The following is a 24,791-nucleotide window of genomic DNA, read 5'->3' on the forward strand; positions in this document are numbered from 1 at the left end:
GTTAATGAAATGCCAAACATTCTTTTCTTCTAACATCACAAGACAGCTTTCTTCTCAGTCGCTTATTTACCTCTCTGAGGTCATTAGAGTGTTTAGGAATAGCGAGGTATGACTAATTTATCCACAGGTGGCAACTAAATGGAAAGCTTAGGAGCAAGTGGTATAAATCTGATCTTCAGCCCAGCCACCCTAATATTCAGAATGACTTGAAACAGGAACACAAGAGGCTCTAAATGATCTCTTCCGCGACGGCCAGGGAACAAACTACAATCACGCTGTTCAGAAAAAGAGACCACTGCTGTTGGTAACCCACTGTTATTCTAACTAGGACAGTGGAACCTACAAAAATATTACCCCAAAGGTATGGATGAGATGAGAGAAGAATGCCAGAAACTTGCAGGATACCAAATGGAAGAACTAAAGAAAGGGCAGGAGTCCAGCGACAGAAGAGGAAATCCATTGAAGGGTACAAAGAAGACCAAGAGACAGTAATCTTAAGTATGTTGAAGAAGAGTTGGAAGGAGTAAGAAAAGACTGGAGAAGAAACATTTATAGAGGAGGAAGGACAATTGGATGAGAAATGCATTCAGAGAAAAAAAACTAAAAAAAAGGGAAAGATGCACATGCACAAGAGAAAGCAGTTACACAGAAAATTTGCATCCAAGTATATTCAGCTGTATTACGCTATTGCATATAAAAATTTTGAATACATCAGCATAGCCATATACTATGCCCTACAATTCCTCCAAAACAACGGGATAGTTCTGCTTTATGCAAGTTTAAGTTAAATTAAGTTTGTTCCAATGTGCGAGCATGTATGTCAGCATGCTGCCTACAAAAAATTCATTAGCGTAAAATTCCTCCTAGCACCGTCAATGGTAAGCCATCGTACTAAGGAACGTTTCAATGTGAGTAGTTAGACTTATTTTTCAGGTCATGATTTTAATAATATTTATACTAAAATATTCTAATTCAATATTTTTAAAACTCCTGCTCTTTTTCTTCTTACTCATGAGGTGTACAATAAAAAGGTTTGTGGATTACTGGCACTAATCCACACACTTCTCAACAGAAAGCTTACAATAATTTTGCCTACTTTTGCGAGGTGTTTTACATGTCAGTTTTGCCATGCTATTTCAGTCCTCAGCCACAGTTACCATTCTTTATGTTCACAGAACTAACACATTTTAACAGCCAAACGTATCTCCAAGCAAATTTCAGTTACAGCTGGGGCTGCCCAGCTGCTACCAAGATCATGGTCTCCACTGTACCAGGTATAATGAGAAATAGTTCCTTGGCCTAAGGAATTTGCAGTCTAAAAATAAGGGAATGGTGGAGAGAAGTAGAGGCACAATGGTCTGCTCAAGACATACATGAGCAGCAACACATCCGGAAATGAAACCTGGGCTCTAGGACAGCCAATCCAGTTCCATTTTAAGATGCTATTCTCTCTATTCATTTGTTTCTAGATGATGTCAAGTACAGAAACATGTATGACCGGGTTTGGATTATGCTTTCAGCTCACCCCAATCTCATTGCAACGAACTTCTTTATAGCAGATGGAAGTATACTTATCCTTACACTTTCCTATGGCCTATCGGAAAAAAGCAGGACTTGCCTGATTTAGCATTCAGCGTACCTGGTAAGAAAACCTGGAAGATTTTTTGTAATAAGTTTTCCAGAAGTGCAACTTTTTCATAGCGCAACTTTTAGTGAAACTCTCTTTCCTTCACTCCTGTCCAGAACTGGATTTGAATCCAGGAAATAATCTTCTGTGCTTGACAGAATGGATGCCATTCTGAAAACTCTAGACACAGGCAGTACACAGAAGAAGAGTCTTCTCTCAAAAAAAGTAGGTCTGACACATTCAAGGATGCTTTCTCTTCTCTCATTACAGACTAAAATGTATCAATCCTACACTAAACACTTGAAGTAAATAAAACATAAACATACTTTAAAGTCATATATGAAAATTCACAACATGCAGAAGCCTTACCCCCTGTGGAACGATAAGACTGCAATAATGTGCACCTCCCAGCAGCAACACAGCAATCTAAAGTGAACTGTCCAGACCATGGCACATGAGAAAGTGACACATTTCAAATTCAACGGACTGCTATAAAATCCTCTGGTTTACCTCAGGAATCCAAGAACAAGGACACAGCCTTGCGCCCTTAATCTGTAACAGTCATAGGGGCAGCTGAAGTAGTTTCACAGGAACGGAGTCCTAAATTATTTTGGAATGTCTAGTACAAAGATCAAATACCCTTTGTGTGTCTCCAGAAATTAAGCAACGTTCACTGGGGAACACGTTGACCTCTTATACTTAAAGCACCAGCCACAACAAGTAGCTGCATTCTGTGCTAACGTTATAATTAAGAGACACAAAAGTTTGGCGAGAGCTGCTGAAAAAGCAGTATCCCATAAGCGGACCTTTGGGAGCTCTGGGAACACCCATAGGGAAATACACTGTACCAATAATCTTGAAGCATGCAATATTTCATAGCCATATTTTACGCAGTTTCACTAATGCTTTTCCCTTTCACTCAAGTCTAAATTTCTCCTTTATATTCGTATGACCGCAAACTGACTAATATTACTAGAGTGGATTACAACAAGGAATCATATAGGAAAAAAACGTGTATTTTAGCACTTTTATTATAGTCTTGGCCAAGGGCAGTACGAAAGAAATAATAGTCAAATTTTTGTATCAAGAACAAGTCATTTTGGCTACCAACTATAAAGCCCTATAAATTTAAAAGCATTCTGTCTCCTTAAATAGAAACTGTAACCATGCTGTAACAGAAGAACTGTGGCCAGTTCAGAAGTCACCAAACAACATCTACCTTTTGGCTCCAAGTCTTTTTCAGATAAACTCAAGTACTGGTAGGAGAAAGGATCTGAGAAAGGTGAGACAATGAATGAAACAATTAGCTTTGCAAGAGCATCAGAAGAAAAGTGAAGGGGGAAGAGAGATCTTCAGAGATGTCAGGCACACGATGAATGACCGCTCCAAAGACTTAGAAAGAAGAAACAAACAGCCATCCTAAGTATTTCAGTTAAAACAGCAAGTGCCATAGACTTGCTTTTTCCAATGGGGGGAAAAAAAAAAAAAAAAAAAAAAGAAAACGTTTCTCCTGCTATATAAGAATGAGCCATAATACTTTATCATGATGAAATATTTTAATAGATACATACCTATTTCAAAGAATAAACACATTGCCTAAACAATTCCACAGGTAGTGACCAAACTATAATACAGCACTAAATGCAGGGACAATCTGCTTTTGTTCCCATGTTAGCATAAGCAGAAAAAACAGGAAAAGAGACCATCAAACAAACATACACAGAGGGTTACGCGTAGAACTGGTCCCCCTTTGCATACATTTTAGATTTCACAGTTCTTCTTCAAGTACTGGTTCATAGTACTATTGCAGCTTACAATACCGCAGTAACCTTGTATGTAAAACCAGAAATGTCATGGAGTAGTTCTCCTTGGCAAAGTGGACAGCACCTGGAGCATGCTATATCCAAAATATGTAACAGATATCAGACAAATAGCTTAAAAGTACACAAATGCTACAGTGTCAAAACAAAACCAGAGTTGCTGCAACTGAAGAACAGTGTGGGACTTTCCAAAGTACTTAATGATTTGAGTTTATAGGTCTTTTGGTATATTTATGACAACCGATTCACAAAATGTGTCAAAAGATTTAGAAAGAAGTGCCGTGGAATGTTGTTTTCTGATAATATTGCAACGTTTTTCTTTCTACATGTTGTTTAGGAAAGGCAAGACAAAAATATGGAAAAAACATGCATTTCTAAATATGTTTAATATGTACTTACTCGACAAAACAGAACTTAATACTTCTATGCATCTAAAAATATAAAAAGGTCCTTGTTTTCACTTTTGTCATGATGAGGGAAGACTAAAAGAGTGATGTGCAAAACTTTGAGAATAATTGCTTTTGAGGAGAGCACTGGAGCTTCCTAGCAAAGCCTATGATGAAGGATTTTACTTCACATTTTTAAAAAGATTCAAATATTACAAAATTCATAAACAGTAGTTTCGGGAAGATAAAAATTTCAGTTATGAAGCAAGCTGATATTTAATCTAGCCATTTCAGTACCACTGAAAATATACATTAACTGTATAAGTCCTATTCCTTTTTTCAAAGAAACGTTAAAAATTTATTTATTTTTATAAAAGTCACTACTGTACCTGAGCTCAAAGAAGAGAAAAAGGTCATAATTCTATCTATGTATAAGCTGTTCAGATAACAACGTTTTGTAACAGATCACATCAGGAAATCTGATTGCTGGCTTTATCAAAAGCAGTAGAAAAGCCAAGCAGGGTGTATTTCTGCTTACCTCATCAGCTACCGCATACGTAGCTGTATACTACAGTTGTTTTTATGTGCTGCAGCTACAATACAAGCCATGCTAGGTCGAAAAAGTCTAGCCAAGGGCAAAAAAAGGCTCCCTTACTATTCGCATTAAGGAAAGTGACCTTGGCCTAAAAAAGCATGTAACATATCAGAGTCACTTCAAAAATAATACTGCTATCTCCATCTTGGAGCAGGACCTTAAAATACAGTTTGCATTGATCCTATCAGGCACGGATCACTCTAAAAGAAGAGGAGTGTGCTAGTACGTATTTTATACTAAAATTAACTGTTTGCAATGCCCTAAAAATAGTATGAAAACTCAGTAAGAATTATTTTACTTACTGTCATTTTGATTATGGGAAACACCTAGGCATGGAAAACTGCTCTTTGGGGTTTACTTCATTTGCCGATACCAACACTATTCTAGTTTATTTTGCTACAGTAATGCCAGAAAATAGCAGTATTGACTTGTGCTGATCTACAAGAAACTCTTAAAAAGTATTAAAAGTATTTGCAATAGAGTAAAAGATTACAGGCAAGCAATAAGGATGGTACCTCCCTCAAGGTTAAATCTGAAGGAAATAATGCCTGTCATATAGAATACAGTGTGCCCCTTAAAGAGGCATTTCCTCTTCTTGTTAAGACACAAGGCATGCCTGAATTTTAATTAGATAATAGCAGAGGGCAAGAAAATCACCTGCTGCACTGAGCAGGAGCAAAAGGAGGGCCGAGTATCTCACAGACATAAACCTGTAAACACTACAAAAAATACAAAATTAAGATTAGCATTGCAGGGCTCCCTCATTAGGTGACTATAACAAGATATCACTGACAGCTGCTAATTTCTAAATGTAATAAGAAGTTAAAAGCAGAGGGCTAATAAGCCATACAGAAAAAAAGTAAAAATCAACTAATGACAAGTCAGGCTAGAAAAGTTTCAGTGTCTACTTTGTATCCCTAATACAATGGGAAATTGAAAATAAGCTCAATATAAGAATTAGTAAACAGAACCAAGGTCCTATGTGTATAATATATAAAATACTGACTGACTACATGTTATAAAATACATATCACAAAAGTTACCACAATGCATTTCCATGTTAAACTCTAAAGCAAACTCCAAGTCACACGTTGAGCAAAAGGCATCCTTTCCTGTATAACACCATCATAATTCAACTCCAGAATATTTACTTTAACAGGGTATAAAGTAATCTGCAAAAGGAGACAGAAAAATACAATTTAAAATCAGCTATCTTCTTACCTATACATTTAGAAAACTGAAAACCTGTGTACATCGACAGTCACAATGAAACAATGACTTCATCATGAGTCAAAGAATCACCTGTTTACACTATTTTAAAAACTCCTTCTCTAATTCTTACCAACACATATTGTCTAGACTTTCCAGAAAAATATATGTTCACACCTACACTATCATCTAGTTTGGCTTCAAGCCATTTCACCTCACAAACACTAGTTGCACATTAAAAATTAAAATGAGGACTGAAATACATGCAGACTGATCTTATAAACGTTTTTCCAAAACTTCATAATACCAATCACAATAACGAGTTACTAAAAGAAAAATCCTTTAGGTGGCTGTTTGAACATCTTACCAAAGACTTTATACATGGTGTCCGTGAACTGCACTGCTGTCTCCCTCTCCACTCTGCATTTGCATCTGCATCTGTGCCTGCATTCTCGCAATCATCTCCTGCATGCGACGAAGCTGGAAAGGTAGTATAGGAGAATCCTTTAGCCGTATCTTGTCTCAAAGCGTGATTCTTCACTGCCACCATAACTATTAATTATTTATATTAAAGAGGGCACACGTTTGCATTAGGTTTATCTCATGGGCAGTAATCTCAGGTTATGGTGCTTTTAAAATATTGCTTCATCCAGGAAATTTACTAACTGAAATGAACAGGCTTTATCATTGTAATTTAGGATCACATTTTAAGCATCCCTGAGTGGAAGTCTTTGCTTTCTCTGAAGTTAAATGTGCAAGACTTGTGGTGTTGAAGTGCTGAACAAACCCAGTTACCAATGCTTATCAGCAGAAAAGGAGGTTGTAGACTGCATTTATGTCCTTCCAACTACACCTGTATCTTTCCGAACAAAGCTCTCAGGATTATTTCTCGACTCTCTTGCTAGCGACGACTACGTGGGAGCAAGTATTGCAGGCAAACCATCCAAGGAGACACCATATGCGTTATTAAAAAGGGCTGAATTCCCACAAGTTCAGTTTTAGAGCACTGCTGTCTTTAAATACAGTGTAATCATGGAATTCAGCTACTGAGATTACTTCACCCATGTGCATGTACAATGCCTAGAAATTCTTTTACAGTACCAAACTGCCTGAGAAATAGGAAGTTAACCTCATTACTGAAATGGTTTTGGTTGCCTTTGCCTTTGTGCATCTACACTTCAAACGTCATAGGCTAAAAATTTAAGTGCAACAACAAGTTAAAGCTGTGAGATGTTTATCATGTTTTTCTTCACATTCCTTGAAAGGATGACCCTTTTTATTTTATTTTCTGGTTATCTTTTGGACTTCGATAGCCAGTAAGACCACTGCTGGAGGCTTGATGGTCTTCTCAGGCTAGGGCAGACCAAAAGGCCCATCTAACTCAGCCATCCTTCCAACACTGGCTCCCCAGCGGATGCATGGGAAAACACAAGAGCTAGCTGCACACACAATTTCCTGACATACCCTTTCAAATCCCAGAAATCTGTTGCTTTGGAACTTTCTAAACTAAATTTTTTTCTTGCCGTGTTTAGCAAGCGCTGGTGAGTTTTACTTTCTCTGTGAACATGTCTCAGCATTTTTGAGCTCATCTTTACTTTTGATATGCACAAAATTCCACACCAATGAATTCCACAATTTACAGACTCTGTTGGAAGTACCTTCTCTGTTTGAAATCTAATACCTATTAACTTTGTTAGATGTGACCTGCTTCTTGCTTTGTAGTTTCCTGTTCATCATGTCAACCGTGATTATATAAGCTCCTTACTATAACTTTCCCTTCTGTCACCTACTTCCCAACAAGAACACTGCCTAATCTGCCCTCATACAGAAGCTGCTTTGGATCGCCAGGTCAGCCTTTACGCCTACTCTTCACTATTCATTGTACTGTTTCTAGTCTCGGCTTTTCTGAGTTAGGGGGACCACGAAAACAGTGTTTGAGCTATGCGTTATAGATTTATCATAGCGGCAGCAGGAGAATTTCCATTTTCTTCATTATTCCTGACAATTCCTAACATTGTTTCCTCCTCTGCTGTAGAGCTGAACTGACTGAATTACTAACTTCAGAGCCTTTTCTCGTGTATTAGGGTAGCTCTCCCTCCCCCTGCAACATGCATTAAATCCATTGATAACATGCCAGATTCCACCGTATGGAACCAGATTCCATTTGTTCCAGTAAATTAGTATCCCGAGACTCTTCTACACCTCTTTGCATTCTGTTTTGTTATCTCATCTTGAAAAATTTTATATCAGCAAATTCTGCTGTCTTTCCCTTTACAAATTAACAAGATTACGTAAATCACGGGGCCTAAAATAGTAAAAGAAGAATACAATTCCCCCCACTACATTAGTCCAGAGTTTTGCTATCTTACTTCAGCTTCTTTTTCAAGTAGAATCTGGTCTTTATTTACTTCTTCATCTTCTATTTTCCTAAGATAAGACAAATATTGTTTAGCAATAAGTATACACTCTGGATCTTTCATTTCTATTGAATGCTTTGACCAAAAAAAAAAAAAAAAATTAGCTCTCAGAACAGACCTTATCCGTGAATATTTCATAATACACACAGAATTTACTGAAGCATTTTCCCCACACAGTTTTAATAAATTCAGAAAGGCTTCTGGCTATAAGATTAGAACCTGTCACATGTTCATATATAAGCATGAATGAAAATTATTTCTGAATAGTATTCAAACATAGCAATTTACCCAAGCATAGCATTACCTTAACTGATTGTAATTTGAGTACCACACAGGTATATCAAATTCAGAAATACTACAAACATTTCATTCTTCTTTTTCATTGGTGCAATAAATCAATACAAATAAATCAAAATACAAGTTCAGGATAATGCTGGACAAGATATTAGCAAAAATATGGAAGCAACATGCAAAATACTTGGTGCTTTAAGAAATTGTGAATTTGGAAGCACGGCCCCTCCCAGGCAGAACCGTCGGTCTATCTCATCTCTGACTTTATGATCCACATGTTTGCTATCAAATATCTAAGAAGCACGCATCACTTATTAAAAGCTTTAAGAGTAAGAGAAGTTGTTTAAATGCTAAAGACAAAAAGATAACAAGCCCCTAATCCTTTGTTCAGTATAGTAGTGCACTCAGATAAAATGCCAGTCTTTAAATAAATGAGTACATTTACCTTTTGAGAAAACTTGCTATTATACATGTGCACACGTGTACAAGTCACTTATAACCAAACCCATAAAAGCAACATAATCACTGTACCTATCTTCTAACAGGAGGAGTCTTGTACCCACTTCTCCACTTAAGAGTTTGAAGTTGGATTATTTTTCGATTATATTTTAATAATTCCAAAAGATTTATTTTGTGCAACATAGGCAAGTATAGTACAAACATTGATCATGCCTGTTAAAATTAAGCAAACATTTTCAACTAATATCTAAGCAAACTATTGCTTGAGTGGGACATTCCAGTTTAAATTGAGAAACTGAACTTCAAAGCATTTGGAGGTACTATATTCCCTACCATTCTGCTACTACCTTTCTCCTATCCCACGTTGCAGTGGGAAAAAATCTGCTAATAAATCTAACCATAAAAGTGCTATCAAAAGTGCAGAGCAAATTAATGGATGTTTGCTAAAAGGTTAACAGAGAAACAGATTGTCCAAAAAAACCCCGCTGTGCCTGAAAGCCTCTTGGAACACTAGTGAATACAGCCAATAAGCACTAATTATCAAGGACTGCCCGTGCAATAGGTGCAAATTTGAAATAAATTCCCCCACAAACTACCCTCATGTACAATAAACATAACTACATCCTAATACCACCTCAGAAACGTGAAAACCTAAATACACATCCTATTAACTAAAGCAGATGCAAAAACATGTTTTAGTTTCACAGAGATGTCCCGACTTAAGAGCAGTTTACTATCCCAGGTCCTTGGGTAAGGCTGCTTTAAGTCCTGTAAAAACTGGTAAACTTTATTTTAACTCTAGACAGCCTTAGGTGACATTATGTACAAGGCCTTCATACATACCTGTTGGATAACGGACACCATAACTTGGCAAAAAGCTTTTTTTTAACTTGAACTTAAGAAGACAGGATTGAAAAACAGGGAAGAATAGTATGTCATCTTGCTTCAAGGGAAAGTTGAAAATCGAACCCACTGAAGTGTGCAATTATGAAACCCTCTAGTGGTTGAAATAAGAGAAGCAACTTAACAATCTAGACCACAGAATACCCAGTTTTCAACAAGAACTAAACTCAACTTTACAAGCCCTGTTATTTTAGTTAAAAATGGGGGGCTCTGCCTGCCTCTCTTACCAGGATAGATGTGCCCTACTCACCACAGCTCAAAATAGTGTTCAAAGGCATTATACTATGACTGCTCTGTAAAGAAAATTAGTTACTTGCAGCATGTGGAATAAAGCACTGCAGTAGGACTTAACTTTCCCTTTTTAAAGATACAGTCCAGATAGGCCTGAAAAGAAATTTTTAAATGTGTTTGGACTAATTTTTAACTTGCAGATATTTTTAGAAGCCATTTAACATACACATCTGCTCTACTTATTTACCTTAAACATTCCAATCCAACTGTGTTAAAAGCCTGAAGCAAAGCAGAGATCTAACTACACTCTTTTAATTTCACAGCTGTTTCTTCAGATTTGCATACCAGTTTTTCTTATACTCAACTCCTAAGTGCAAGCTGATCAACTGACCTTGGTGTCAGCTGGAGCTACAAAGCTGTCTATGATTTACTAATTCCTAGCAATGAAAAGGCTGGGGGGGGGGGGGGGGGGGGGGGGGCGGAAGGGGAGAGAAACCTGAAATGTAACATCAGAGGAGGAAGAAATAACATATAACCATGAGATGACAACCTGCCGCCTCGTTTGAGCCTCTCAGAGCGGAAGTTCTCATAGTGAAGATCCTGGGTCACCTCCTGAAGATCTTGCATATGGGTGCTGGAGGAAGAAAAATACACACACACATGCGTTCCATCAGATTGCTCAAGCAGCTCTCACATTCAGCACTATATTGAGTCAACTGACTCCAAAATATAAGACTACCACCTACATGATTTTTAAAAACGTTTATTTCTCCTTAGTTTAGCAAGTCTCAGCCCGCAGTGCTGGGTCATGCTACTGTTCAAGCTCTAGGGACAAGCAATGGGTGCACTAATATGCAAAGAACACAGCATGGTGTGTGTGTGTGGAGTCCTTTGCAGGTCTATAGATACAGATATTTCAAACGAGCGGCAGGTATAACTCAACCTGTTTTACGTTCTTGGGGCTCCGAATAGCTGTACCACACTGTGTTCAACAAAGAGATTAGACAGATGATTGTTTTCACAGAATCACTGAATAATTCAGGTTGAAAAGGACCTCACGAGCATAGCTGGTCCAGTCCCTGCTAAGGCCTGGGCCAACTAGATCAAGTTGCTCAGGGCCTCCTCCATATGAATTCTGGATGTCTCCACGCATGGAGATTCCACAACCTGTCCAGGCCCCAGGTTCCAACGACTGAGTAGCTTCACAATGACTTTTTTTTTCCAGATATCTAATTGGAATTTTCTAAAACTTACATTAACATGGTCCTCAGCTTCAGGAAGTCATTATGTTCTGGATTCTCCACTTCAACTACACCCCAGGGGTAGAGTCGACCTCTAACTTTTTTACCTTTGGCTTCAATCAGTTGATTGGATCCTACTACACAAAATGGAATACTGGCCTGAAAGTAAAATTCAAAAATTACTAGGAATAAACTAGAACAAAAAGAACTCAATGAACAACTCCCATTTTGCTCAGCACTGCTTATCGTGGTAGTAAGTTTGTAATGCTAATTTGAAGCCGTCAAAATACTTTACCAAAAAAAAAAAAAAAAAGTAACCATTGCTATCACCATCTCCCAGATAGGGAAGCCTGGGCAGAGAGCTACAGTGGTCTCAAGGTCTCACAGCATGTAACTTCTTTTGAAGACACGTGAGCAGTCTGAAATACAGTATACTGTTTTTGCCTCATCTATATATGTAACCTATGAAGCTGCTCTTACCTTCAGGAGTCTGGTCTGCTCTTTAAAATCTTCATCCTCATCTGATTCAGCATCAGGTAGGTGATAAATCTTGATGCCATGCTCTTCAATTTCATCCAGAATCTGAGATGTATATGTATAAGAAATAGAGGTAATAAATGCGTAAAGTCAGAACTTAAGTTTTAAGGTAAAATTAGTTAATCAGTTAAACAAAAACCATCTCTTGAGAAATTTGGACCTATCTTACTGATCCAAATTACTTGCAATGTACCTGTTTTTAAACACCATATTCCATCACGATATTCAAAAAACACTTTCTGTAGATTTTCAGGCAAACAATAACGCACATTGCCATATGCTAACATTACGTCCCTCAAGAGACTATCTACCCACTAACACTGATTACTGTGTAGAAACAAGATCTGCAAAAAAGCACTACATTGTTCAGTCTCTGATATTTTACTATACCCCAAATTACATCTATCACTAGCCGTGAAGTTTAAAATTAAATAAAGCTATAAAACAATACAACACCTCTTCCTTCTCAATTTATCCTGTTTCACATTAGCTGCAAACGTCAAAACTGAAGCACTATCTCCCTTGCTCAGGGAATACTACTTGATTTCAATTTTACTTGAGAAGAAAATAGAGTTTCTCTTCCAAGCATGAATAGAGATTTTTTAAAAGTCAAAAAATAGTCACAGAAGTTTTAACTTTGTGGTACCAAGGAGACAGCATCGTTCTTTCAGTTGTGGAAGTCCCCAACTTCAAGCAATCTTGCTTTATTTCATTTTTGAAATACGCAAATATATTTTGTTTTCTGTTCACCTCAGCTCATTCATTTCTTGGTTGAAATTGAGAACGCATAGTTTACTCCTCATTCAAGTTGCAAATTAAGAGAGAAAAACTGTTTAATTTAGGTGACGATCATCCTCTTTCCTCCCATGTAAGCTGTTCCTAATACAGCTCAGTAATTATTTTTATTGAACCCAGCATACAGCAGGCAATCAATAGAGAGACTCAAATAAAATAGATACGTATTTTTAACCATTTTAAAACTCCTTAAACGTGCCTATCACAGTAGCGTTCCAATGAAATGGCCTTCCCTGCAATCAATCAAGGATTCAAAAAGCACTGTCCTGTGTGGATTACAAACAACGAAATTAAGCTCTACTGCTTTCTTAACCTTTTGCAATTTTTTTAAACCAGGAAGCATTGACACACAAGTCATAATTGCTTTGAGAAGTCTAAAACTCCTGCTCTTGCTCCCAAATTATTATTGGGGTGAGGAGGAGGGATTTAAAAAACAGATCTACAAACACCACTTATGTTTTTTTTTTTTCCCCCTGTATTCACGACTGCTAGTTTAGGAGTGGTATCTGCAGCAGAAATCCAGCAGCCAGAAATCCAAATTTTGCTCTTAAAAAAATGTTGCATTTCTGTAGAATTCTAGCAGAACAACTATTTCAAAGTAAAGTTATGCCTAACTTACCCTACTTGTAATGAAAATAAAGAGGACTATAAGGACTTTCAAAATAACTGAAAAAGTAATAGACCAAGTTTTAGATGTAATCGTTGAGACCGGATGAGCTGAACCCTCTCGTCAATTAATTCTAATGCATTTTTCAAAATTTCGCCCCCTACCCCCAAGTACAACATTAAGTCCTGCAAGACTGAATCTGTTCAGGGGGCTGGGCTATGGAAGAAAGGATCGGAATGTGTCAGCAACGAGAGGGACACACAAAAAGATCAGAAAAATCTCCGAAAATCCTATTTTTCAAACATCAGAATTCTGACTGGGCAACAAATACATGCAGATGATACTGTTGCTCCTTTAGGACTGCTCAAACCGGTAAGGGAGCAATAGCCATCAGCAAATGCATTTAGATATTTTCCAAAGTTTTAAAATCCACTTACAATGTAATCCTAAACGTAGCCAACCTGCATTTTACAGGCAACATTTAAAGGACAATTTCTCAGCTAAACACATAATAAGAGAACTTGCAAGGTATCAAACTGCATAGGTTTTCTTAATGATTTTAAATAACGTTACCCTGTGCACATGAGATTATATTTTTATTGGCTAGGATGGAGTGAAATGGAATGAAAATGCCCCTCTCTTCAGTGACCACACTGCTATAACCAAAGTCTAACATTTTTCTGCAAGCTAGAAAAACTTACCCTTTTCTTTAGCCTCTCTCGCTCTTTCAGAGAAAGCGTATCAGCTTTTGCAATCACTGGTACAATATTAACTTTGTTGTGTATGGCCTTCATAAACTCAACATCCAAAGGCTTAAGACTAAAATTAAAATATGAAAAAAGTTAAATTTATTTTAAAGCTAAATGACCAATACGTTTTCACACCAACACGAACATCATCTCAAAGGGAATACACTCCCTATACTGCAAAGGATTAACTCCAGCTATTTGTATCCATATTAGACCACACGCAGAGCCTTGCGTGCTCTTCTTACGCAGAGAGAAAGAACACACTCATTAACTCCAGCAGTGTGATTCTGAAAATTTAAGTCAGTGGGCACAAAACCAAGTTCCCTGAAGTAAACTCACTTCAGAAATAAAATGACAGAGAAATACTTACCCATGACCAAATGGTGAAATGAAATAGAAGCAGCAGTGAACCCGGTTATCTATGATATGCCGTCTGTTCAAACCACTCTCATCATGCAGATATCGTTCAAACTGTTCATCAATATAGGAGATTATGGTCTTAAAACTGTAAAAAAGCATATGGCTTCAGGAAATCGTGTTCATTCCCAAACGCTCAACAATTTTAGTGATCTTTCAAAGGTAATATTAGAACACCACACATCCCGTTGATGAACCAGTCTGTAGATGGAGAAGACTATTAGTCTTACAACATCAGCAAATTAAAGAGCACATATCTTAGCATGTTAATTAAATCCAAACAAACAACTGTTTGCACAACAAATATCCTTTTTATTTATTTATTTATTTTTTAACTTCTAAAGCAAATTTCTCCTGGCCTCGTATTTATCTTTTGACTAGAACTAATACATGCTCAATATAATCCAAACTTCTTGTTCCAAATTGGTTTAAAGTACCAAATTACTGCGGAAGATGCAACAGCAAACCCTGCCAAAAGCTGCAACAGAAACACCAGAATATTGCATCATTATTGCTCTGAGTTGCATCTGTCTGAACCACTCCACCTTAGACACAAAGTCTGTTCAGTTTGGGAGAACAGCTACACTCCTTCTGTTGTATATTTGCCAAGGATAAATACTACATGCTACATAAACTGGTATTCCGGTCTATTACTGGACAGAAGAATTAAAAAAGAAAAAAGTATATACCCAAACATTGGCATAAATAAATGAGACACTCCTTCCGATTCCCGATTAAGGGAGGTGCACCAACATTAGAAGTGAAGCACAGATCTCAAACAAAGCCTTCCTGACGGCAGAAAGTCAGGGGAGAGGAGACGGTGGGGTGCAGCAGGAGACTGCAGTGAGAAGGGTGAGGTGGACCAGCAACAATTTTGAGAGAAGGCAGGCTGAAGCACAGGCGAGGCTATGGCTGAACACCACTCAAGATTATTTCTCAGTACTTATTATAATAGGAAATTCTCAAAACCCAAAACGTGAAGATGAGAATTCTCAGATGAATGTGGACAAGATTTAAAGGTAGATTTTTATGTGCACCAAAGACTAGATTAATTACTGTCTCAGAGTTCTGTTGAAGTTCTTGTGTCCTCAATGGTTCCACTGCTTTCTGACTATAAAAGAAACATCAGTGACACAGTTCACTTAAAAGCCTTCCAAAATTCAGAAGGTTAACTAAGAAAAAGGAAATCAAAATATCAAATCACAACATTTATTCCAATTGTTTGGAAGTTACTGATGACTGTTTTTATGTACCTAAATTAACCTACAACAATTTAAAACATTTTTAAACTTGAAGCAGTAAACACATCTAAACCAAGTTTCCTCAAAATAATGAGGCATGCTCATCTCTGAAATCACACCTCAAATTCATCTCATAACCTAACACACCGGGGGGGGGGGAGAAAGGAAGACAATGATTTAACAGTATAATCCCTGCAACATTCACTCTTCCTCTGAAATGGAGCATTAAAAGAGCTACTGTTGCTACCTGGGCTGTCTACTTTGAATTGTACCTCATTGTTAACATAGCCCCACTTCAGTTATCCCTTTCCCCCCCGGGAAAAATACAAAACGGATAACAGTCTTCATATATAGATCAATATATACTCTGTGTACATACCAGTCTCGACAATTGATAGCATCACCATATCCTGGTGTATCTACAACCGTCAAACGTAGTTTCACCCCCCTTTCTTCTATTTCAACCGTTGAGGCTTCAATCTGCACAGTACGTTCAATTTTCTCTAAAAGACAACACACTTGATCTTTCAGAATAGAACTTATAAGAACAGAACATTTTGAGATAAAATTAAAAAGATTAACTGGCAAATGCAATTCTATAACAAGTATTATTCCACAGATAACCTTCTAAGGCCTGATAACATCACAGCAAGAGACAGCAACTAAGTTCTTTTGGAAAATTTTGTTTGATAATTATTTGCAGTTTCTCTCTTTTTTTTAATCTAATATAGAAACTGAGGCAAAAGGGACTAAGAAAAACCATAGGTAATCAGTAACCTGGGAAACAATACTAAATGGTACGTAAGGGATTTTTTCTCCATAATGTGGAAAGGGATCAGTAATTATCAGCTTACATGATAAATTATTAAAATAAGTCGTTCAACAAGTAGCAAAGAGGAAAAAATAAATAAATAGCATCCTCCTCTATTTTCTTCAAATATTTTCTTTTGTCAGATTATTGCATACCTCGGTTAACAGGATAAACAAGGAGAAGGGGCTGGGGAGGAAAAAAGAGTTGAAGACAAACATTCACAAAATATCCATTCAAAGCAAGGGAATCAAGGTGCAAGTCCAAACAAGCACAAACGTTTACATATATGATGTTTTTTAAGCAAAAAGAGGAACGGACTTTTAGGTGCCAATATGATTCTTGACCACAACATTCATGACTGAATGGCAACTACCTGATATTCATCCCTGGTACTCAGAGAAGCACTGGTATCTGACAGTTCAAGTATCAGAAAATGCCATAGAAATTATTATAGCTAGAAATAACAACTGGCTGTTACTAAAATCCAAAGATAAAGGCATTACACTTCAAAAATTTTCAAGAAGAACTGAGAAATTAAACTAAAAGTGTGTTTACCAGCTGCTCCTGGGATTATCCTTTCCGGGTAGAGATCTGTCAAGAACAGGCTGTTTATTAAAGTAGATTTTCCCAATCCAGATTCACCTGTGATTCAACAGGAAGACAATCTCAATATAGTTACATGATTAATCCCAACTTTATCCAAACTGTATCATCCGACAAAACATTTTTCTCATGTCAAATGTAAATAAGTCCTTCAGTTTTGGTGTACAGCTTGTAATTTTGTATTAGAAACAAAAGTGTGCACAAAAGGGTTGGATAACAAACTTATACATCTCAGGTCTATAGTACCCTGCCTCACAGCTTTCACTGAGGTTTTGTAATTAAATCTGCTAGTCAAGTGGAGTTGCGAACAGTTTAAAATTAGACTTAAAACTTCCTATCCCACGTCTCATGATTTTTTAAGACGCTTTCCTGCTAACGTTCTAGAAGATATAGATTATATACATAAAGATTATATACAATGAGCAATTAGATCCTGCCTAGGTTATAGGATTAATTTAAACAATGAAAAAGGCATTGGGGAACTTTTGCATGGCCAGCCATCATAAAGTGTGATCTTTGCCTACTTTTTAGGCTAATATGGGATACAAGAACCTGAGGGAAGAGGAATATGACACTAGCACTGAAGAAATTGGGGATTATCAACGTATACCATAAATATGTTTCTGTTCCATCTGAACGTGAGGAAAAACTTCTTTAGAGTGAGGGTGACCGAGCACTGGCACAGGTTGCCCAGAGAGGTAGTGGAGTCGCCTTCGCTGGAGATCTTCAAAACCCGTCTGGAGGCGATCCTGGGAAACGTGCTCTAGAGGACCCTGTTTGAGCAGGGGGGTTGGACTAGATGATCTCCAGAGGTCCCTTCCAACCTCAACCATTCTGCCATTCTGTGATTCTAGGGCTATTGAGCCACCACGTGGCTCAATAGTTCAAAAAGCAAGTTCAAAAAGCAACTAATTAGCTGAAGGCCAAGATATCAATCAGAACAAATGTCCACAGCATAAAAGAAAAGACCAGCAAGTCAGAAAGCTCAGTACTTGAATTAACTGAACAATGCCTTTATCAGAACTATGCTTTTCTTCTAGGTGTAAACAGAATTGATCAAAAAACTAAAGTAAACACTGGGCCACTTGATCCCTCTAAGCAAAATCTATTAAGCAACAGCAATCTGATAAAAACATCTTGTTTTCTTTTGTTCAGACATGGAATTATTTTTAAATAAAGATTTGACTAGTATCTTCTATTTTTGAATGCCTTATGGAACGTATCTTTTAAGATCATTTTTTAGCAGTACAGCCTTCACCAGTGGAAGAGATGTGCAGTCAGACTAATTCAACAGTCACATGGCACCATTTCAGCAAAATCAAAAAAAGTTTGATTCTAACCAGTGGCACATTCCATACTTTCAGTCTGGGCAAATATTACATCTAAAACAAATCAGTTTTTGTTGTCTCTGTCAAGGATTAATGAAAAGAGCAGTTATACTAACAAGTGGTCACGGTTTATGGAATCTCAAGTAAAATAACTAGTTAGATTTAGTCATAGCTCAATAATGAGAATAAATACGAAATTGTTGATAAATACAAGTGATTGGGATTTCTCTAGAACAACGCAGCCAAGCAGCTAATGTATTATAAACCCTAGTTCATGTTTTCACAAATGATGACAAACAATAGCAGAAAAGACAACGAGAAAAGGAAGAATGATTGGTCAGGACTCTGCCAGTCTAGATAGCTTTTAAAGAAATACTTCCATAGAAGTATTTCTGTACTTCCGCATAGAATACTTTCTATGCAGAATACTGCATAGAAATTAAGAAATGTGTCGACTTTATAATAAAGAAGTATACTTCAATGCACACATTGCAATATCTCCCACAAGAGAAAAGACTTAAATCCCGATGCATATTTCAACAGAAAAAATTCACATTCCAAACTGTTGAAATAATCAACATCTTAACGCATAGTTTATTTTATCTTACATCTACTGCCTCCCTCTCTTAGTGTATCTTAAAATATCACTCCAAATTTTCAATATAGTTTTTTGAACTTTTTCCCAAGTTCTCTCACTGTAGTCTTCATTTATCCCTTAGAATACTGGCAGATAACTACCATAAAGTTAACCCAACCATATCTCAGAGTTAAGTTTGATTGCCTTTCCCTCACTCTGATACCACGTCATTTTCCCTCATCTTCTAGCTTACAGGAGAAAAGAAATAATTGTTTGGCCTATACAATTTTACACAGCTTTCAACCAGAGCTGTTTTACATGGCATTATTTGCAATCAATCTCAAAGAGCTGTGGAAATTAAGTTTAGCTACAACCAATAAAACGTATCTTTTTTATTTTTCATAACTGTCTAGATTTTTAGGATCACAGAGCAGTAAACTCCAAAGAGTTAAAGTAGATACTCTAATTCGAAACATGTACACAGAGTGTGGCTTTACCCTTAGATTTTATAAGGTCTCCACTAAGATGGTCATGCTAAGCAAATCCAGTGAAGCTAAAATAAAATGATTCTGAACAATGAAAAGACACATTTAGCAAGCAGTATGACTGAGTTTAATTTCCATGTCCCCATTCCCTCCTCCTTCCTCCCCCTCAACCCAGGTAACTGTAAACAACTATCATAAAATTCTGGTAAGACAAAAATAAGGGCCAGCTTTGTCTAGCACTGAACTGTAAAAAATAGAAACAGGATACGAGTAATGCTGTGGCTGCTGTTTGGCAAAATTAATGACAGGTTTCTGGGCAGACTCTTTCCATAATTATTGCAATCTAAAAAAATTAAGAACTTAAACATCTACTATCACGCATATTCCCACCTCTCCTGCTCATTTCCACAGTCATAGCTCTTGGGCAAACGTAACACACAAAAGGAATTTACTTCTTACAATGACAGTAAGAAAGAACCCTATCGTAGTTAAACCAACCTATTAGGGTATGTTTGGTAAAAGCCTATTTTAAAGCTGAGAATTACAGAGTTCGGTCACCAAATTTATACGTTATGGCTCCCAAGCAGCATTACCAGGCAAGATAGTAACTGTAACTTGGGTATGGTCTATACTGATTTGGGAGTCTGTTTGATCTGCAAAAATAACACAGACCCCTGAGAAAATCAAGTATATCTGTAAACACACTTGATTTCTCTTTCCATTCCTGATATCAACACAGATTCTCAATGAAATGCCCAACAGAATTCCAATTTAAATTATAATTGCTAACAGATAACTCATATTAACTTAAAAAGCAATAGATCATATCAAAATCAACTAATCTAGTGCCCATTCTTCTTTCACAAGAATATTTAGAGGGGAGGAAAGAAGGGGTAGACAAAGCAGAATTCAGATTGTTTCGAACTACATAAATATAATAAACAGTTTAAATAGAATAGTGGTCTTAAGGCTATTCTCTTAACCAAAAGAAGCAAGCAAAAAAGGCTGCATTAAAACTCCAAAAAGTTTTAAGCTAAACTTTAAAGGGAATACACGAACCCTATAAGGCAGAAGAGAAGGAAGTAACAATCACCGGAGTGCAAAACAAAATTTCTTTGCTTCACTCACAAAATTATTCACGTATTCAGACATGGTTTGTAACGTGGAGAACAACCAATACATGGCTTAATTCGTTACAAAAGAAAGTTCAATGCTGCTGTACACAAAAGAGCTGTTGGATACTACCTGAAGGGCTTGTAACAGTGGAAGTAACATTCACTTTAATTCCAAATTCTCCGTAAGCAAATACCAATTTTCAGAAAGACTATAAAACGTTTCCTTACCAACCACCATAAGAGTAAATTCAAACCCCTTTTTCACAGACTTCCGATGAACCTGATTGGGAAGGTTTGCAAATCCAACATAGCCAGGGGTTTCTGGATTGGTAAACTGAGCAGGCTGCTGCTAAAAATAAAATAAAATAAGACACAAGACATACTTGTTTGCATTACTGCTTTCCTCAGTCATTTCAAATATTATAAACCATAATCAAAGAAAGGTGTGGGAAAATCAGAAATTCTGTGGATCTTTTAGATTCCTGAAGTCCCCATTTGACTGCTACTGTTCTCACTAGAACTTTTAAAGACCAAATAAAGCTGTTCCCATTTATCAGGAAATGACGGGATACAGGATTACTCCCCCATCACTTTACACTTTCAATCATATAGTTTGAAACTATATGATGTACAAAGAGAAAACTACAGGGCTGTTCACATTATTGAGCAGTTTCACAGTAAAGAATAGAGCAACTACATCCACCTTGAGTTAAAAAAAAAAAAGTAGTTTTGTTTATTCAACTATCCAGCCAAGAACACAAAAAAAACCCAAAAATGTTTAAAGTTTAAAGTGCAGTTGCTAATCATATACTTTTAAAACAGCGCTTTCACACACATTTACAATTTTAAAAGCTTGTGGACAGGGCTGATGTACTCAAGTAAAAAGGAAACTATTTCTAATCTGCTTTTAGCACATCCAAATAAAAACACTACGTCTGCTCATGAACTGGTAGACATTGGCTGGAACTCAGGCTTAGAGATCTCTTTAAAAGGTGGGAAAAAAATACAATGCAGTGTTGTATGCCCAATTTCAGAGAAATCTTTAGATCTGTTAGCTTCCCTATTCAAATACATTACTCAAGTACCTTCTGTCATGCATTTCCCTGCCAATAAACTAACAAGGAAGTTTCACCTATTACACCAAACGCATGGAACCAAGAATTGCTGGAATACCATACACCATGTCAGTAATATTTTCTTATTTAAGTTACCACGCTTTTTTAAAAAGGATTTTGCTAAACAGATCAGTTGACTTTAACTAGTAGAGGAACAAAGAGGTGAACAAGAAATTAAACCCAAGAACATTCTTTTCTTAAATTATTCCTGCTCAAAACAGCAGCACGATGGAAGTTTCTACGCAAAAATGTCACAGACAGGGAGCTTCTGTGCAATTCCATTACTAAAAAAGTAAACATCAGGAATACTATCAGTTTGCTAAAGGATTTTATACTACATGTAGGAAAGTACTTGCCTACCTGTTTTACATTATTGAATCATTCAATATCGTGGTTTCTAAAAGTGAATTCTTATTTATGTACCCTAACTTTAGATTACATATCACCATCAAACATAATGTAACAATTACACATTCTCTGCCTGAAGACAAATACCTAAAAACAAAATCAGTTTTACATTGTTACATTTGAATAGAGAAATATTATTCTTACCTTGGACATTTTTAATGGAAGGTCAGGAACAAATCTGAAACAAAATGTTTTTCAGTGTTTCAGAGTTACAGATCATATGAGGAAGGAAAAAAAGCAACAAATATAATCTCTACTGTTGGACAAAAAAATTAAAGAAGGAGCACCCTCGAATTTGTTATGGATGTCCAGATTTTGAAACAGTGCAAATAATTTCTCACAAAACACCATCACTCGAACCTTCAGTATTAATGAGGAGAAGGATTTTCAGCAATCATCCAGCATTTTATTCCTATTAACATCAATGGACAGCAAATTCAAGCAACATGAATGGGGAGTGCAAAAGACACTAGTTATATGACAAGCAATTTTGAAATCTGAAAAAGAAAAGTTTTTATCCCTTTAGAAACTAACCAAACCAACTGCATTTTTAAGAGACATCTTACTATTTACAGGAAACATTTTTTTCAAAGCTTAAAAAAAACAACGCATGCAGATTTTTTTCTTCTTAAAGCTCCTCCCCCTCCACATTTCCTGTCATGCTGGAGAGTGCTGTAAAGAGCTGCTAGCTTCAAAAAGAAACATCTTCTCCTCCTGTTTGATCTGGAGGCTTGCAGACTCAGTCATCCATTTAAATTTTTGTTGCCACGATAAGTTTTTCGGATACAGCTTTATCACTCTGAGATACCAAGTAAGAAAAAAAAAAAAAATTCTCCTCTGACATCTCCATGAAGAAAAGCCTCTTAAGGAAATCTGCCAACACAAGAGGACTTCTATTGCCTAATTTACATGATTTCAAGAAATGATACAATTTACTATGACAATACAAAAAATGTCAGCACATGCTATACCTTTGGCAGATGAGTTTTCCAAGTCCCCTCTTCCGTCCCTCCCTCCCCCGCTTGACCTCTTTTACCAAAAAGGTACTTGTTCCCACTTACAAAGCCCACATACTATAACCGCCTTCTATCTGTCTAGCTGACTCCCACTTTCATTCTACAGATTTAAAATTACCAGCATCTGACCCTTCCCATCTTCCAAGCACTCTTGCTTCTTGCATCTATCTCCCCTCCTGAAGAGGGAAATTTTACAGATTTTATTCACGAAATCATCTTAATCCCCTCAAATCTGTCCTCAAAACTGACTTCTTCCTTATTTACAAAAAAATTGGTAGCCGCTAAAGGTGACTAATCATGGTGAGTAAAAACGGTGTGTCTTAACAAATCTCAGGTGATAGCACTTGTTGCTACATATACAGTAGCTTCCAGAAGCAAATGTCATAGCTGCCAGAAATTATCACCAATTGCAAACCCAACTTTGCCTTCTGCCTGGCATTAAAAAAGTTGGCCTCCTGTCCATGTGACGCTTACCAGCTTGCTTTGCCTTCAAGATGGCTTTTGCAAAGAGCAGTTAGTTAGGGAGGAACAGACCATTGCATGGAGGCAATTTGGTGTAATTTCACATCCAGCTGAATCCTTTTTACAGTCATAGGCAGTAAAAAAACGGGCAACATGTTTCTTAGCCGAAATTTCTCTCTAAAAGTAAAACCCAGTATCTGCAATGTCTATACTTCAGACAAGTCAGCCTATGAGCAATGAAGCACGCAGCTATTGGCAATTTTTCTGGTGAGTCTTTTATCTTCATGCACGATTGCTCTGACAACCACTCTTCCTTCCCAGAGTGTTTCCTGCCGAGTGATGTCATTGATCTCTGCTTAACTATTCTTGATGAGAGATTTTCAATGCCAAACAAAGCTAGATCCTGCTAGAACACAGAAGAGCATTCCTCTAATTCACAAGGCCTTCCATCCAGCCATTTCTGAGAGGGAGGCCAAAAGCAGAGGGAGATTTCTCACAGCTACTGGGCAACGAAGGAGAGGCATTTAAGCAGCTGGATGGGTTATGTTACGGTTTGATATGTGTCCCTAGCACAGAAATCTTTCACATCGAATTCCCCTGAGGACAGTGACTGAACTCTCCCACGCACGCAGCAATGCACACACCCTCCGAGCAGTCCAGATTTTCCTCTGGGGCAGGTCCGTCACGTTCCTTAGCCTCTGATTTAAACGATCCAGCTGAAGTTTCACAAGAAAGCATCGTCTGGAGTACCGCGCGTAAACAACACTTGGAGCTACTGCCTTAACTCCCGCTTACTGTCTTGACAACCCCTCTCTAGAAACAGGAAACCGCATCTTTGAAAACTCTCGCGTGAGGGTTTGGGTAGTTTATGCTTTTAGGTGACTTGTGCGGGCAAAAAGGCTTTGAGCTACGTAGAGAAGGACAGGATGCTGCTGGGCCTCTCAACAACAAAATCAAAGCAGCTCACCGCTCCGCAGCTCCTACTACCTCTTTCCACCACCCCCCAGGAACGCCCGCCCCCCTCACCCCCACTTCCTCCTCACCAGCAGCTTCCCAGGGGCCCTCCCTCAGCCCCTCACGGCCGAGTAGCGCCCAGAGGAGCCTCCCGGCCGGCCTCGGACAAACCAAAAGCCCCCAGAGAGCCGGGGGAGCGGCCCCGGCCTTTTCCCGCCCTTCCTGAGGAGAACCACGGAGCCCGGGGCGCGCGCCCCTCACCTGCCGGCCCGCGCCGCACGCAGCCAACCGCCCAACGGCCGCTCCCGCGCCCAACGCTCACCTCGCGCGCGCCGGGGGGGGAGGGCGGAGGGGGGCAGGGGGCGGGGCGCCCCGCCCCTCAAGGCGGGGCT

The 24,791-nt window shown here is 37.8% G+C and overlaps 1 protein-coding gene across 4 annotated transcripts; it reads right to left on the reverse strand.

The window, feature by feature from the left end:
* Positions 1-3,164: 3,164 nt before the first annotated feature.
* SEPTIN2 (septin 2) lies at positions 3,165-24,757 on the reverse strand. Of its 4 annotated transcripts, none has more exons than XM_068953744.1 (14): positions 24,661-24,756; positions 24,090-24,161; positions 22,112-22,145; positions 20,673-20,790; positions 16,892-16,978; positions 15,905-16,028; positions 14,238-14,372; positions 13,820-13,937; positions 11,660-11,761; positions 11,193-11,338; positions 10,489-10,572; positions 8,007-8,064; positions 6,005-6,117; positions 3,165-5,600 (listed from the first exon to the last, which is right to left on the reverse strand). In XM_068953744.1, the coding sequence occupies exons 3-13, from the start codon at positions 22,118-22,120 to the stop codon at positions 6,013-6,015; spliced, it is 1,086 nt and encodes a 361-aa protein (XP_068809845.1). In that variant the 5' UTR covers positions 22,121-22,145; positions 24,090-24,161; positions 24,661-24,756; the 3' UTR covers positions 3,165-5,600; positions 6,005-6,012. The 4 variants fall into 4 exon arrangements, with proteins under 4 accessions (XP_068809845.1, XP_068809843.1, XP_068809844.1 ...); XM_068953742.1 differs by having other exon boundaries at positions 20,673-20,793; positions 24,661-24,728; XM_068953743.1 differs by lacking the exon at positions 24,090-24,161 and having other exon boundaries at positions 24,661-24,757.
* Between the last annotated feature and the right edge of the window lie 34 nt (positions 24,758-24,791).

Source organism: Struthio camelus, chromosome 9 (genome assembly GCF_040807025.1).
Source record: "Struthio camelus isolate bStrCam1 chromosome 9, bStrCam1.hap1, whole genome shotgun sequence".
NCBI classification, from domain to species: Eukaryota; Metazoa; Chordata; class Aves; order Struthioniformes; family Struthionidae; genus Struthio; species Struthio camelus.